Source organism: Phyllobates terribilis, unplaced genomic scaffold, assembly GCF_046119375.1.
Source record: "Phyllobates terribilis strain yellow unplaced genomic scaffold, ASM4611937v1 Scaffold_3__8_contigs__length_932513732, whole genome shotgun sequence".
In the NCBI taxonomy this organism is placed as follows: domain Eukaryota; kingdom Metazoa; phylum Chordata; class Amphibia; order Anura; family Dendrobatidae; genus Phyllobates; species Phyllobates terribilis.
The window spans coordinates 474,079,050-474,094,870 of record NW_027362763.1 but is presented as its reverse complement, the minus strand read 5'-3'; the positions used below and the strand labels follow the sequence as shown (position 1 = coordinate 474,094,870).

The following is a 15,821-nucleotide window of genomic DNA, read 5'->3' as shown; positions in this document are numbered from 1 at the left end:
TTCTGCTGTTTTGGCATGTCAGCGACTCTTCAAATGTGACATGGTGTCTGCTGCCTATCCCAGCCAACATAGCGCTCCTTTCTCTTCCGAACCCTGCCGTACACCAAAGCAGTGGTTTTCCCCCACATATGGGGTATCGGCGTACTCAGGAGAAATTGTACAACAAATTTCATGGTGCAATTTCTCCGGTTATCCTTATGATAATGCAAAATTAGGGGATGAAAAACATTTTTTATGGGAAAAATGTGAAAATTTTATTTTCACGGCTCAATATTATAAACTTCTGTGAAGCAGCTGGGGGTGCAAGGTGCTCACCACACATCTAGATAAGTTCCCCAAGGGGTCTAGTTTCCAAAATGGTGGCACTTGTGGGGGGTTTCCGCTGTTTAGACACATTAGGGGCTCCACAAATGTGACATGGCGTCCGCTAATTATTCAAACAAATTTTACATTCAAAAAGTCAAATGGCGCTCCTTCCCTTTCAAACCCTGCCGTGCGCCCAAACAGTGGTTTTCCCTCACATATGGGGTATCGGCGTGTTCAGGAGAAATTGCACAACAAACTTCATGGTGCAATTTATCCTGTTACCCTTATGATAATACAAAATTAGAGAATGAAAAAGATTTTTTGTGGGAAAAATGTGAAAATTTTATTTTCACGGCTCAATATTATAAACTTCTGTGAAGCAGCTGGGGGTGCGAGGTGCTCACCACACATCTAGATAAGTTCCCTAAGGGGTCTAGTTTCCAAAATGGTGGCACTTGTGGGGGGTTTCCACTGTTTAGTCACATTAGGGGCTCCCCAAATGCGACATGGCGTCTGCTAATTATTCAAACAAATTTTACATTCAAAAAGTCAAATGGCGCTCCTTCCCTTTCAAACCCTGCCATGCGCCCAAACAGTAATTTGCCTCCACATATGGGGTATCAGCGTGTTCAGGAGAAATTGCACAACAAATTTCATGGTGCAATTTATCCTATTACCCTTATGATAATGCAAAATTAAGGGATGAAAAACGGTTTTGTGGGAAAAATGTGAAAATTTTATTTTTACGGCTCAATATTATAAACTTCTGTGAAGCAGCTGGGGGTGCGAGGTGCTCACCACACATCTAGATAAGTTCCCTAAGGGGTCTAGTTTCCAAAATGGTGGCACTTGTGGGGGGTTTCCACTGTTTAGTCACATTAGGGGCTCCCCAAATGCAACATGGCGTCTGCTAATTATTCAAACAAATTTTACATTCAAAAAGTCAAATGGCGCTCCTTCCCTTTCAAACCCTGCCATGCGCCCAAACAGTAATTTGCCTCCACATATGGGGTATCAGCATGTTCAGGAGAAATTGCACAACAAATTTCATGGTGCAATTTATCCTATTACCCTTATGATAATGCAAAATTAAGGGATGAAAAACGGTTTTGTGGGAAAAATGTGAAAATTTTATTTTTACAGCTCAATATTATAAACTTCTGTGAAGCACCTTGGGGTTCAAGGTGCTCACCACACATCTAGATAAGTTCCCTAAGGGGTCTAGTTTCCAAAATGGTGTCACTTGTGGGGGGTTTCCACTGTTTAGGCACATCAGGAGCTCTCCAAACGCAACATGGCGTCTGCTAATTATTCAGACAAATTTTACATTCAAAAAGTCTAATGGCGCTCCTTCCCTTCCGAACCCTGCAGTGCGCCCAAACAGTGGTTTTCCCTCACATATGGGGTATCAGCACGCTCAAGAGAAATTGCACAAAAAAATTTGGGGTCCATTTTTTCCTGTTACCCCTGTGAAAATAAAAAAAATTGGGTCTAAAGTAATATTTTTGTGAAAAAAGTTAAATGTTAATTTTTTTTTTCCACATTCCAAAAATTCCTGTGAAGCACCTGAAGGGTTAATAAAGTTCTTGAATGTGGTTTTGAGCACCTTGAGGGGTGCAGTTTTTAGAATGGTGTCACTTTTGGGTATTTTCTGTCATAAAGACCCCTCAAAGTGACTTCAAATATGATGTGGTCCCTAAAAAAATGTTTTTGTAAATTTTGTTGGAAAAATGAGAAATCGCTGGTCAACTTTTAACCCTTATAGCTCCCTAACAAAAAAAATTTTGGTTCCAAAATTGTGCTGATGTAAAGTAGACATGTGGGAAATGTTATTTATTAACTATTTTGTGTGACATATCTCTCTGATTTAAGGGCATGAAAATTCAAAGTTTGAAAATTGCAAAATTTTCTAAATTTTCGCCAAATTTCCGATTTTTTCACAAATAAACGCAAGTTATATGGAAGAAATTTTACCACTATCATGAAGTACAATATGTCATGAAAAAACAGTCTCAGAATCAGGGGAATACGTTGAAGCGTTCCAGAGTAATTACTTCATAAAGTGACAGTGGTCAGAATTGAAAAAATTGGCCCGGTCACGAAGGCAAAAACAGGCTCTGGCGCGAAGTGGTTAACAGAAATAAACACTTGAAATAGATCACTCTGTTTGTAATGACTCTATATAATATATGAGTTTCACTTTTTGTATTGAAGAACTGAAATAAATTTACTTTTTGATGATATTCTAATTTAGTGCGATGCACCTGTGTGTACACTGCTCAAAAAAAAAAAAAAAAAAGACTCAAATAATACATCCTAGATCTGAATGAATGAAATATTCTCACTGAATACTTTGTTCTGTACAAAGTTGAATGTGCTGACAACAAAATCACACAAAAATCATCAATGGAAATCAAATTTATTAACCAATGGAGGCCTGGATTTGGAGTCACCCCCAAAATTAAAGTGGAAAAACACACTACAGGCTGATCAAACTTTGATGTAATGACCTTAACCGGTTCCCGACCGCCCACTGTAGATAAACGTCGGCGCTTGCCGGGCTCTGTGCAGCGCCGACGTTTAAAAACGGTGGGTGGTCTCGCAGTGCTCAGGACCCCCAGGGTCCTGCAAGCACTGCTATTCCGGTGCAGAGCGTTAGCTCTGACAGGGTACATCATCGGGACCTGATTAGATCAGGTCCCAGTGATGTTAACCCTTTGCTGTCTTCTATATGCTGCGATCTATAGTGATCGCGGCATATAGGAGACAGCAGGAAGAGAGGGGGTCGTCTTACTTACCTCCGAAGACCTCCGTTTCCTTCCAGGACCTGGGGTTGCTATGGCAGCTGGAGGTCACATGACCGCCTCCAGCTCTGCCATATATGGTGTCCTTCCTGTCTGGCTTCAGCCTGTATGTAGCTGATGCCAGACAGGAGACTCTGACTGAAACAGTCAGTGAAGATCTCATATAATGTAATATATGTCTATTACATTACATGAGATCAGTGATCAGAAAAATAAAAATTAATGTCCCATACAGGGACTAAGTAAAAATGTAAAAAAAAGTAAAAAAAAAGTTTTTAAACTATTAAAAAAAAAAATCACAAAATAAATAAAAATAAATAAATAAAATATTAAACCAATAAATCCGTATATTATTACAAAACCAAAAAAGTACACATATTTGGTATCGCCGCGTCCGAAACAACCCGAGCTATAAAACTGTCACACTAATTAACTTCTTCTGTGCACACCGTAATAAAAATAAACAAAAAACGGAGCAAAAAAATATGCTTTTTCATCATATCGCCAAACAAAAAGTGGAAAAAAATGCGATCAAAAAGCAGAATAGAAATAAAAATGGTACCACTGAAAACTTCATCTTGTTCTGCAAAAAAAAGCCGCCATACAGCTCCATCAGCCGAAAAATAAAAAAGTTATAGCGCTCAGAATAAAGCAATGCAAAAAAAATATTTTTTTTTCTATAAAATTGTTTTACTGTGTAAAAGCACCAAAACATAAAAAAATACAGTAAGTGTAGTATCACTGTAAACGTACTGACCCGAAGAATAACGCTGCCTGATCACTTTTACCACACGCAGAACGGCATAAAAAAAAACTCAAAAAACAATTCCTGAAGTGTTTGTTTTTGTTAACTTTACCTCCCAAAAAACGGAATAGAAAGCGATCAAAAAATGTCACGTACCCAAAAATGGTTCCAATACAAATGTCAACTCGTCCCGCAAAAAACAAGCCGTCACATGACTATCGGCCGAAATATGGAAAAATTATAGCTCTCAAAATATGGTGATGCAAAAACTAGATTTTGCAAAAAAAGCGTTTTTTAGTGTGTGACAGCTGTCAGTCATAAAAACCCGATATAAATCTGGTATCTCTGTAATCGCACCGACCCGAAGAATAAAGTAATCTAATCAGTTATATCACACTAGGAACGGCATAAAAAATAAATAAAACAAATATTATTCACCTGCTACTGATTTGTTTATTATGTCTCCCAAAGATCCCAGTAAGGCTCTGCTCACATTTATCCTGTGCTCTGCGCTGAGCACTTACACCAGAGTTTCCGTGTAAATCTCTGAAATACATGATTCAGCCACAACCCATGACGGAAGATTCCCTGTAATGAGGCAGATATAGGCCACTGTGGACGCCGTCTAGCCTGGGATCCCACGGTGTCATTTGTTTTAGGCGTGCATAAAAGTGCGGTTGGCCACAGTTTTGTGCACTTCTGAAAAAAAGGACACCACTAAACAGAGGCCAGACGGAGTCCAGAGTAACTCTGCTGCCTCATTACAGCGAATGGATCCCGCAGGGGTTTCATCTGAATTACATCACTTGGAAATTTAGATGGAAACCCCGATGTAAGTGCTCAGCCTAGAGCGCCGGATAAATGTTACGTAAAATGTTCCCAATAAAAGCTTCAACTCAGTCCTCAAAAAAAGCTAGTCCCCACTCAGGTCCATCATCTGTTAAAAATATAAGGGACTTCCAAGTTACTGGTAGCAGAAAGGCTCTGGAAAAGAAAAATGGTCCTTGCCCCCCAAAAGAAATTCAGAAAATTTTGTGCTCCCAAATCCAAATGCCTATTCTACAATAATTTGTTCTCCAATTGTCAAATAGCACTCCTTCCCCCTCAAATCTCACCGTATGGCTAAGTGGTACGATACAGCCACATATGGAGTATTGCCACTTTTAGAAGAAATTGTGTGACACATTTCGGCACCATTTTTACCCATTGCCCTGTGTGAAAATGTAAAATCTGAGGGTAAAACATTTTTTTGTGGTAAAAATATAATTATGCTTTTTTCACTGCCCAATGGTATAAATTTAAAAATTAAAAAATGCTCACTACTTCCGTAGATGAATTCCTTGAGAGGTGTAGTTTACAAAATGGGGTCACTTGTGGGGGTTTCTGCTGTTTTGGCATGTCAGCGACTCTTCAAATGTGACATGGTGTCTGCTGCCTATCCCAGCCAACATAGCGCTTCTTTCTCTTCCGAACCCTGCCGTACACCAAAGCAGTGGTTTTCCCCCACATATGGGGTATCGGCGTACTCAGGAGAAATTGTACAACAAATTTCATGGTGCAATTTATCCTGTTACCCTTATGATAATACAAAATTAGGGAATGAAAAACATTTTTTGAGGGAAAAATGTGAAAATTTTATTTTTACGGCTCAATATTATAAACTTCTGTGAAGCAGCTGGGGGTGCAAGGTGCTCACCACACATCTAGATAAGTTCCCTAAGGGGTCTAGTTTCCAAAATGGTGGCACTTGTGGGGGGTTTCCACTGTTTAGGCACATTAGGGGCTCCCCAAATGTGACATGGCGTCCGCTAATTATTCAAACAAATTTTACATTCAAAAAGTCAAATGGCGCTCCTTCCCTTTCAAACCCTGCCATGTGCCCAAACAGTAATTTGCCTCCACATATGGGGTATCGGCGTGTTCAGGAGAAATTGCACAACAAACTTCATGGTGCAATTTATCCTATTACCCTTATGATAATGCAAAATTAAGGGATGAAAAACGGTTTTGTGGGAAAAATGTGAAAATTTTATTTTTACAGCTCAATATTATAAACTTCTGTGAAGCACCTTGGGGTTCAAGGTGCTCACCACACATCTAGATAAGTTCCCTAAGGGGCCTAGTTTCCAAAATGGTGTCACTTGTGGGGGGTTTCCACTGTTTAGGCACATCAGGAGCTCTCCAAACGCAACATAGCGTCTGCTAATTATTCAGACAAATTTTACATTCAAAAAGTCTAATGTCGCTCCTTCCCTTCCGAACCCTGCCGTGCGCCCAAACAGTGGTTTTCCCTCACATATGGGGTATCAGCACGCTCAAGAGAAATTGCACAAAAAAATTTGGGGTCCATTTTTTCATGTTACCCCTGTGAAAATAAAAAAAATTGGGTCTAAAGTAACATTTTTGTGAAAAAAGTTAAATGTTAATTTTTTTCTTCCACATTCCAAAAATTCCTGTGAAGCACCTGAAGGGTTAATAAAGTTCTTGAATGTGGTTTTGAGCACCTTGAGGGGTGAAGTTTTTTAGAATGGTGTCACTTTTGGGTATTTTCTGTCATAAAGACCCCTCAAAGTGACTTCAAATATGATGTGGTCCCTAAAAAAATGTTTTTGTAAATTTTGTTGGAAAAATGAGAAATCGCTGGTCAACTTTTAACCCTTATAGCTCCCTAACAAAAAAAAATTTTGGTTCCAAAGTTGTGCTGATGTAAAGTAGACATGTGGGAAATGTTATTTATTAACTATTTTGTGTGACATATCTCTCTGATTTAAGGGCATGAAAATTCAAAGTTTGAAAATTGCAAAATTTTCAAAATTTTCACCAAATTTCCGATTTTTTCACAAATAAACACAAGTTATATCGAAGAAATTTTACCACTATCATGAAGTACAATATGTCACGAAAAAACAGTCTCAGAATCAGGGGAATACGTTGAAGCGTTCCAGAGTAATTACTTCATAAACTGGCAGTGGTCAGAATTGAAAAAATTGGCCCGGTCACGAAGGCAAAAACAGGCTCTGGCGCGAAGTGGTTAAAACAAGTCAAAATGAGGCTCAGTATTGTGTGTGGCCTCCACGTGCCTGTATGACCTCCCTACAATGCCTGGGCATGCTCCTGATGAGGTTGCGGATGGTCTCCTGTGGGATCTCCTTCCAGACCTGGACTAAAACATCCGCCAACTCCTGGACAGTCTGTGGTGCAACGTGACGTTGGTGGATGGAGCGAGGAATGATGTCCCAGATGTGCTCAATCAGATTCAGGTCTGGGGAATGGGCGGGCCAGTCCATAGCTTCAATGCCTTCATCTTGCAGGAACTGCTGACACACTCCAGCCACATGAGGTCTGGCATTGTCCTTCATTAGGAGGAATCCAGGGCCAACTGCACCAGCATATGGTCTCACAAGGGGTCTGAGGATCTCATCTCGGTACCTAATGGCAGTCAGGCTACCTCCGGCGAGCACATAGAGGGCTGTGCGGCCCTCCAAAGAAATGCCACCCCACACCATTACTGACCCACTGCCAAACCGGTCATGCTGAAGGATGTTGCAGGCAGCAGATCGCTCTCCACGGCGTCTCCAGACTCTGTCACGTCTGTCACATGTGTTCATTGTGAGCCTGTTTTCATCTGTGAAGAGCACAGGGCGCCAATGGCGACTTTGCCAATCCTGGTGTTCTGTTGCAAATGCAAAGCGTCCTGCACTGTGTTGGCTGTGAGCACAACCCCCATCTGTGGACGCCGGGCCCTCATACCACCCTCATGGAGTCGGTTTCTAACAGTTTGGGCAGATACATGCACATTTGTGGCCTGCTAGAGGTCATTTTGCAGGTCTTTGGCAATGCTCCTCCTGTTTCTCCTTGCACAAAGGAGTAGGTAACGGTCTGCTGCTGGGATTTTTGCACTCCTATGGCCCCCTCCACATCTCCTGGTATCTGCTCCATGCTCTGGACACTGTGCTGACAGACACAGCTACCCTTCTTGCCACAGCTCGCACTGATGTGCCATCCTGGATGTACTGCACTACCTGAGCAACTTCTGTGGGTTGTACTGTAGACACCTCCTCATGCTACTGTACCTCTAGGGGTGAGAGCAATGGCAAAATGAAAAAGTGACCAAAACAACAGCCAAAAAGGATGAGAACAGAGAAATGGTCTGTGGTCACCACCTGCAGAACCACTCCTTTATAGGGGGTATCTTGCTAATATCCTATCATTTCTACCAGTTGTCTGTTCCATTTGCACAACAGTAGGAGAAATTGATTCACAATCAGTGTTGCTTCATAACTGGACAGGTAGATTTCACAGAAGTGTTATTGACTTGCAGTTACATTGTGTTGTTTAAGTGTTCCCTTTATTTTTTTGAGCAGTGTATTTATCACCCACTCCTGGTTTTGGCTTACAAATACTGATGTAAAATACTGATCAAATACTCAACGTGCGCACGTGTCTCAGTGTAAGCATGGTCACATGGGCCAGAAGAGGAGCTGTGCTGGAAACTGGGGAAGTTGGTGATTGGTTAGTATTTTTATATACGTACACTATATTAGATACATAATTAGGAACGATTAGGGAAAAAAATTGCTGAGACATCTTCTTTAGAGCGATTCTGCAGCCTAGTAAATACTGTCCTCTTTATGGCAGCATCCAGTAGTAACATCCATGTATAACCAGTGTTGGGTGTATTGCCAAGAGCCCACCAGTAACATTGACTCTAGGGGCCCACTGTGCAACTTACATGCATGTATTCCTTGACCCTCATTCACAAATTTACCTATGCTTCTATATAATAATACACTGGGTAGTTTGTTGTCTTAATGATGAGTTGTCACCTTTGTCTGTACATAGAGAATCAAGTGTATTATGTCAACTATTGCTCATATAGCGGGGTGGGAGGCCCACTTTTGCGCAGGAAAATCCCCTGTTCCCAGTGGACCAGTCAAATCCAGTGTGTAATTCATGTAGAAATTTGCTGTATTTCGTCTAAACTCATATCTAGTTGCAACACGCTGTGATTATTCGAAATCGGGCATATTCATGGGCAGAGCACTTTCTTTGCCCACCCACTGCTGTTTGACTGCTTTCTTTCTTTTACTGTGTATAAGGATAAATTCTCTTAAGTACACACAAGGGTTAAATCATTATTCCTATTATTTTCCTAGCTTGGCCAATCTCACAACTCATAATATATTTTGCCAAAGCGTTTTTGTGCCCAGCGGACGTCAAACTACATAGGTACATAAATACTAGAGATGAGTGAATCGATTCAACACAGATCAAATTTGTGTTGAATTTGTGGAAACTCACTAGATCCGGCAAATTTGAACAATTTTAAGGGTGATTGGAGTACCTGCAAATTGGAGAAATTCGCCAAAGCTGACAAATTTGAATTCCAAAAGATTTGATTGCAGCTAGATAGATAATAAAAAATGATAGATAATAGTTAGAGATAGCATAAGATGGATGGATTGCTCCTACCTGGTATGAATTTGTAGTCAGTCGTATCTGCGTTCTTCTCCAATGCACAGTTTGTTAGATCAGACTTTTTTTTCATGAGTCCTGTGGCATCTGTACAGCGGCTATCAGATTGTTTGGAATTAGGTATAGGGGTGCATCCGATTGTGTCACTTATACACAGACATGTGTAAAAAGGACTGGGCTGGAAGGACTGGCCATTTTGATAAAGCACCCCATTGAGTTCACATCCAACAGCTAATATATCTAAAAGTTTAAGAAAAATCTATGAATAATAACTTGTATGTGGTAGTAACCTTCAATAACATATACAGGTGACGTCAGTTAATAGTGCTCCTTCTTTATCTAAAGATGCTAGCTATCTAACACGACCCTATTAATGTGTTTTCAGGTGACATAAAGGCTTGTATGTGCAGGGATAAGAAAGACTTCCTTCACGCAACATTGAGTAATGAATTCAGAAATGAGCTGAAGTTGGCAAGTCATTTGGCAGTGCTACACCTGAACAACGCCAAAATAGGCAGCTACGGAAAGTTGTAACCAATAAATAAATTCATGATTTTACAAAAGTGGATTGGAAAAACTTATATGTTTTATTTTTTGTGTATGCAATCCTATATCAAATGTCATTTGATGAAAATTAGTTTGATCTCAGGTGTTAATATGCCATCAAATAGATCTCCACCAGTCATGTTCATAGAACTCTTTTTGTCAAAGATGTAAAATAAACCCTTAAAGGGGTTTTCCTACGAACAAATTTTTTTGATCAAAATTATGTTAACTAAGATCCCTATATTATTTTCATGTACTATTGCTATTTATTTATTTACTGCAGGGTGTTTGCTTATTTTTATAAAAAAATTTAATTTAAACCAGATCAGTTATAGCGGCACTCGGCGTGCAGAAGCAAAGAAAACCAGTGGTTCCACATGCAATCCAGAAAGTGAAAAAATATTCCAGCTTCATAAAATCCTAGGTTTATTAGTGCATCTTTAAAAGTTGATTATAACAAGGTCTGCATTGTGAACTACAAGGCAAGGCATTTCTAACGCTCTCAGGCGTCCTTTCTCAAAGCTAGCTTTGAGAAAGGACGCCTGAGAGTGTTTGAAACACGTTGCCTTGTAGGTCACAATGCGTTTGTCTGTTTAGTGGCCAATGTGAACATGCGCCTACACGCTGCATGCATACCAACTTATATTCCAGTTCATCTCTTTAGGTTTTTTGCTTAGGTAACACCTACTGTGGATGACTCAGGATCCACCATCTACAATATCTAATGGTCGCAGCTTCACCTCCTCCCTGTACTCTCTTCTCTGTACAGGTTACAGAATATAAGGAAATTCTTCTCTAGAAGACAATGAGTAATCTCTAAACTACTGTCATCTATGGTACATGTAGCTCCTGTAAAGCATACCTTTAGATACTATGGCAGACACCATTACCTTATGCAAAGGACCAGGAGAAAGCTGTCAGTGTCAGGTGGGCGGTGGAGCGTAGTTTATGAATATGTAGCACCCCGAGGGTTCGGTTGCTACAGAGGTATTGCATCTCACCCAGATGTGCGATATCTCACTTCCAGGTAAGGATGGAGTGTGGCTCAGGACCCTAACACCCACATGCACTACACCACATTTCCGGGGACAGCTCGACGGTGCTCCCATTAGTTATGCAGGCACGAGTGAGCATGTCCCTGGCTGGAGTGGGGGGAGGGAACACCTAGAGAAGGGAACCCGGTAGTGTGTGCGTGGGGGAAGTAGATCCTGGGTGCACTCTGTACAGGAGTATAAAGGGAGGCACCATCTTGGAAAGGGAGTTGAGAGAGGAGAAGACAGGGAGCAGAGCTGCTTTATGGGCTCTGCTCCACAGGCAGGCCCTGTCAGGAGGCCTGAGCCTGGAGGAGGGGAGAAGGAGGAAGAGGAGCAGACTGGGCTCCAGGAAGGACAGAGGGAACCCCAGGGGTGTGGACTGGCTGGTAGCCACCACACGCCCGCCGCTACCTGAGTAGGGGGGTCAGGTCAAGAAGATGGGAACCGGATCCCAAATTAGTGGAGGAGAGAAACTACCCTCAACTAAGAACCGGAGGCTGCGACATTACATGTGGATCAGCCCCTCACCACACCCACTAGAAAGGCACCACATAGAACCTGGGAAACGCAGGCCAACGTTTGCCCACCAAGAAGGTCCGAGGCAGCTGGACATAAGCGTGGTCACTAGTGGGGTTGAAGACCAGAGACAGGGGACATAAAGGGGGTCCTGCAAAGCACTCCAGAAAGACCTGGGAGTTAACCGAGCCCCTCACCTGGTGAGCACAGCGCGACACAGGCGGCCACCTCTGCAGCGGTGGCCTGGAGCAGTAACCGAGTAACCATGAGTAAAGACCCTGAACTGCACCACCAAGACTCCGAGTTGTCTTTGTTGCGCTCGTGTACCACCACCACCCCCATCATCTATCCCTGCTGCCCTGAGGCCATACCCCTCCCGTTGGGGGTTATACCACCATGCTGCACATCCTCATACACCTGGCCTCAGTGGACTGTTCTGCAGCGGCGGCTTCAAAGCCGCACTCAACGGGTGGCGTAGTCGATCAAGTTAACATCTACTGCCATAGACTGCCACTTAGTTTGACACCCTGGGCACGGACCGGGTCACCGCCACAAGGACTACTACCCCTATCCGCCATCCGGCTCCGGGTATCCCCTGAATATGGCCCAGGGGGCGCGTCAAATACTTAAAAACTCCACAAATACAGCTAAAAATTCCTTTTGTTATCATAAAGGTATTATTTAATTAAATAGCTTGTCTAAAATACTTATAAATTATTAAGGAATGTTAAATGCTAAATATAATACTATTGTCACAAGAGTACATGTGACAAAATATTGTATATGTAGCGTGTAATGTTATTTTTTTTGCACAATGTCATTGATAGCATTTTATATCTGCCTGCCAAGATTTTTCTAAATTATTATAACATGTAAAAAATCTTACGACTTAATAAACTAATCATATGTACCAACAACAGGATATCGATGTTAAAGGGAACCTAACAGCTGATACATGCTGCACAAGCCAGGTATGTTTGAATCTGAAATATTGCAGCATTTCTGAGAGAAACATACTTTAAAAGCTTCTCCATTTTGCTAATAGAAATATACAATTGAATTAATAATTATGCAATTCACTATTGAGACTGAACCAATATTTGAAAGGAGTTCTCTGCGAAATAATCCAAAATGGCCTACTTCCGTATGCAGCCCATCCTAGGTAAGCATTAGGACGGGTTGCACCATGAGAAAAGGTATCTTTGAGCTACTTTATAGCAGAGCAAGTTGTTTTCATACTGAGGAGCAGAATTATGAACAAGCATAACTGCATACCTCCTAACTGCCCCGAATCCAGCAAGACAATCCCGAGTTTGGAGAGCTGTCCGACTAGCCCAGGAGGTCCCAACTTCAATTCCTGGGGACACAGATATAATGGTGGAGAAGTCATGAAATTATTGCTCCACTATTCTATCTGGGTAGAGACTGAAGGACCTGCAAGGACCTTCAAATCAAGTGATATTCTCAGGTTACGTGACTGGGCAGCAGAGCCCAGCTTAGTAGCTGAGGAGCAGGAATGTGACAGGACACACAGGCACTTGGGATCCTGCTATGGGAACCAATGTGATATTATCACTCTGTGTGGGGGCTATGTGGGATCTCTTACTTTGTGGGAGATTTCATACTGTGTGGCGCAGTATTGTGGGGGACATCATACTATGTGTGAGCCATCGAACTGGGGGACACCATGTGCATCATACTGTACATTCGGGGCACTGTGGAAGCAGTAAAATGGGTATCATACTGTGTGAGAACACTAATGGCCTTCACCATGAGCAATATTTCTCTGTGGGCACATATAAAGGACTGGGCGAGGTAAGGGAAGTGGCTTTCGTTAGAATAAAAATTGCTGCAGTGCTATGTATGCCACCATATGTGTTTCTCTTTCACATCTTTTCAAGTTGGCAGGTATGTAACTGATCTTCTCACTCAGCCTGACAGGTTTATAACAGGATACAGTTCAGGAGTAAAAAAGCCTGCTCTGCTCAGTGAGTTTCCGTGCTCTACTGTAAACTGCCATATTGACAGTGGCTTGTGGTAGAATAAAATTGTCAAACTGAAAGTTTACAGCAGAGCATTGGGGCTCACTGAATAGAGCGGGCTGTTTTCCTCCTGAATTGTGTCCTGTTGTGAACCTGTCAGGGTGAGTGAGAAGGTAAGTTCTGTTTGTTCATAAAACTGCTCTTCAGCTTGACATGAACTTACCCTACTATACAGAGACACCTGTCCCCAGCAGCTTTTCCTTTTCTTCAGACTGCAACCTGTCCTAATCTGTGCTCAGGAAGGGTAGCAGCCTGAAATAAGTGACAGCATTCATCTTGATTTACTTCTCGGCGATTCCCTTGAAGCATTTGGTACAATGAGCCATTGAGAATATTTTGGAAAACAGCCACTTACATTTGCAAATCCCAACTTCATACTTGGGTGCATCAGCGGAGTAGTCACAGTACAGACCTCTGTGGTGATCACATACTTCTGCTTCATTACAACTTTCCCCCAATTGTTTAGCACAAATTTTACAGCATCCACAGCCATCTTTGACTAGGCTTACACCCAATGGGCATGAACGCTTATGTGAGCATTTGCATGGCCAGTGACAAAATTCCCTCCTCTGGAAGACCTCCAACTCTGCTGGTTTGTTCACTGTCATAACTGAATTAGCAGTTTCTTCAATGCTGCAAACAAACTGCAAAGAAACTTCAATAAATGGACTGAAATGATGCAATGAACATGGATTAGCAATGTAATTTTTCAGAGTTTTTTTTACTAGAACCTTGGAGTGCTGCTGCTTTTTTGGAGCAGTGTACAGTATATACAAGATGAGTCCAGAAGTATTTGGACAGCGACATCATTTTCATAATTTAGCTTCTTAAAACCAGTACAAATCCATTAAGATATGACGAAAGTGTAGACTTTTATCTTTAAATCAAGGGCTTTTACAAAATGTAGCATTAGCCATTTGGTTTTTGTAGCCACCCCCTATGGTCCCTCCATTTTTGCAGGTTCATAAGTAATTGGACTATTTGGACTACTAACAAACCTATCAGGGATAGCAGATACTTTAGTAGTATTAAAATCAAGAATGTAGTATATTCTTAAAAAAGAAGAAATACACTAGTGAAATCATCAACACCAAAAGGACAGGAAGAGAACAGACAACAATTAAAGTGGATTATTGCAAGAATTCTCTCTCTGTGGAAAAAAACCCATTCACAACAACCAAATTAAAGAAGCCATCTCATGATTTATTTTTACTACTACTACTATAGTAAATCCAAAAAAAAACGGCCTATTTAATGCGACACTTCCATCAAATATAGAGACCCAATAAGAAAAGGAAGCTGAATGCAGTCAAATATTAAAAAGTAGTACATGTTTATTAATCATAATAGACAAAATACTTCAAAGGGGAAAAGTAACAGAGAAACCTAACACATCCAGATAACAGAAACCATATCAATAATTAATGCTGGCAGATATGTGCACTGACGCAACAAGTAAAGAATTTTTTCAAAACCTGCATATACTGTATATAATGACATCTAGATAGAGTATTAATGTTATCTAATAAGTAGTCTAGATTCCCATACTGGGTAGTCAGTAATCTTTGCCGCAAGGTACATATGAAAATTTATATATAGTCAATAAAGCAGTTATAACATACAGTACAGACCAAAAGTTTGGACACACCTTCTCATTTAAAGATTTTTCTGTATTTTCTTGACTATGAAAATTGTACATTCATGCTGAAGGCATCAAAACTATGAATTAACACATGTGGAATTATATACTTAACAAAAAAGTGTGAAACAACTGAAAATATGTCTTATATTCTAGGTTCTTCAAAGTAGCCACCTTTTGGTTTGATGACTGCTTTGCACACTCTTGGCATTCTGTTGATGAGCTTCAAGAGGTAGTCACCGGAAATGGTCTTCCAACAATCTTGAAGGAGTTCCCAGAGATGCTTAGCACTTGTTGGCCCTTTTGCCTTCACTCTGCGGTCCTGCTCACCCAAAACCATCTCGATTGGGTTCAGGTCTGGTGACGGTGGAGGCCAGGTCATCTGGCGTAGCACCCCATCACTCTCCTTCTTGGTCAAATAGCCCTTACACAGCCTAGAGGTGTGTTTGGGGTCATTGTCCTGTTGAAAAATAAATGATGGTCCAACTAAATGCAAACTGGATGGAATAGCATGCCGCTGCAAGATGCTGTGGTAGCCATGCTGGTTCAGTATGCCTTCAATTTTGAATAAATCCCCAACAGTGTCACCAGCAAAGCACCCCCACACTATCACACCTCCTCCTCCATGCTTCACGGTGGTAACCAGGCATGTAGAGTTCATCCGTTCACCTTTTCTGCGTCGCACAAAGACGCGGTGGTTGGAACCAAAGATCT

General features: G+C 41.4%; 1 protein-coding gene across 1 annotated transcript in view; it reads right to left on the bottom strand.

Annotated features, from left to right (window-relative positions):
* CCN6 (cellular communication network factor 6) overlaps positions 1-15,821 on the bottom strand; it is an 87,715-nt gene that overhangs the window by 27,085 nt on the left and 44,809 nt on the right. The window contains exons 2-3 of the mRNA XM_073673544.1: positions 13,824-14,112; positions 9,328-9,570 (exon numbers count right to left, since the gene is read on the bottom strand). Of these exons, the coding sequence (XP_073529645.1) occupies positions 9,328-9,570; positions 13,824-14,112 (532 nt within the window). The remainder of the gene's footprint in view (positions 1-9,327; positions 9,571-13,823; positions 14,113-15,821) is intronic.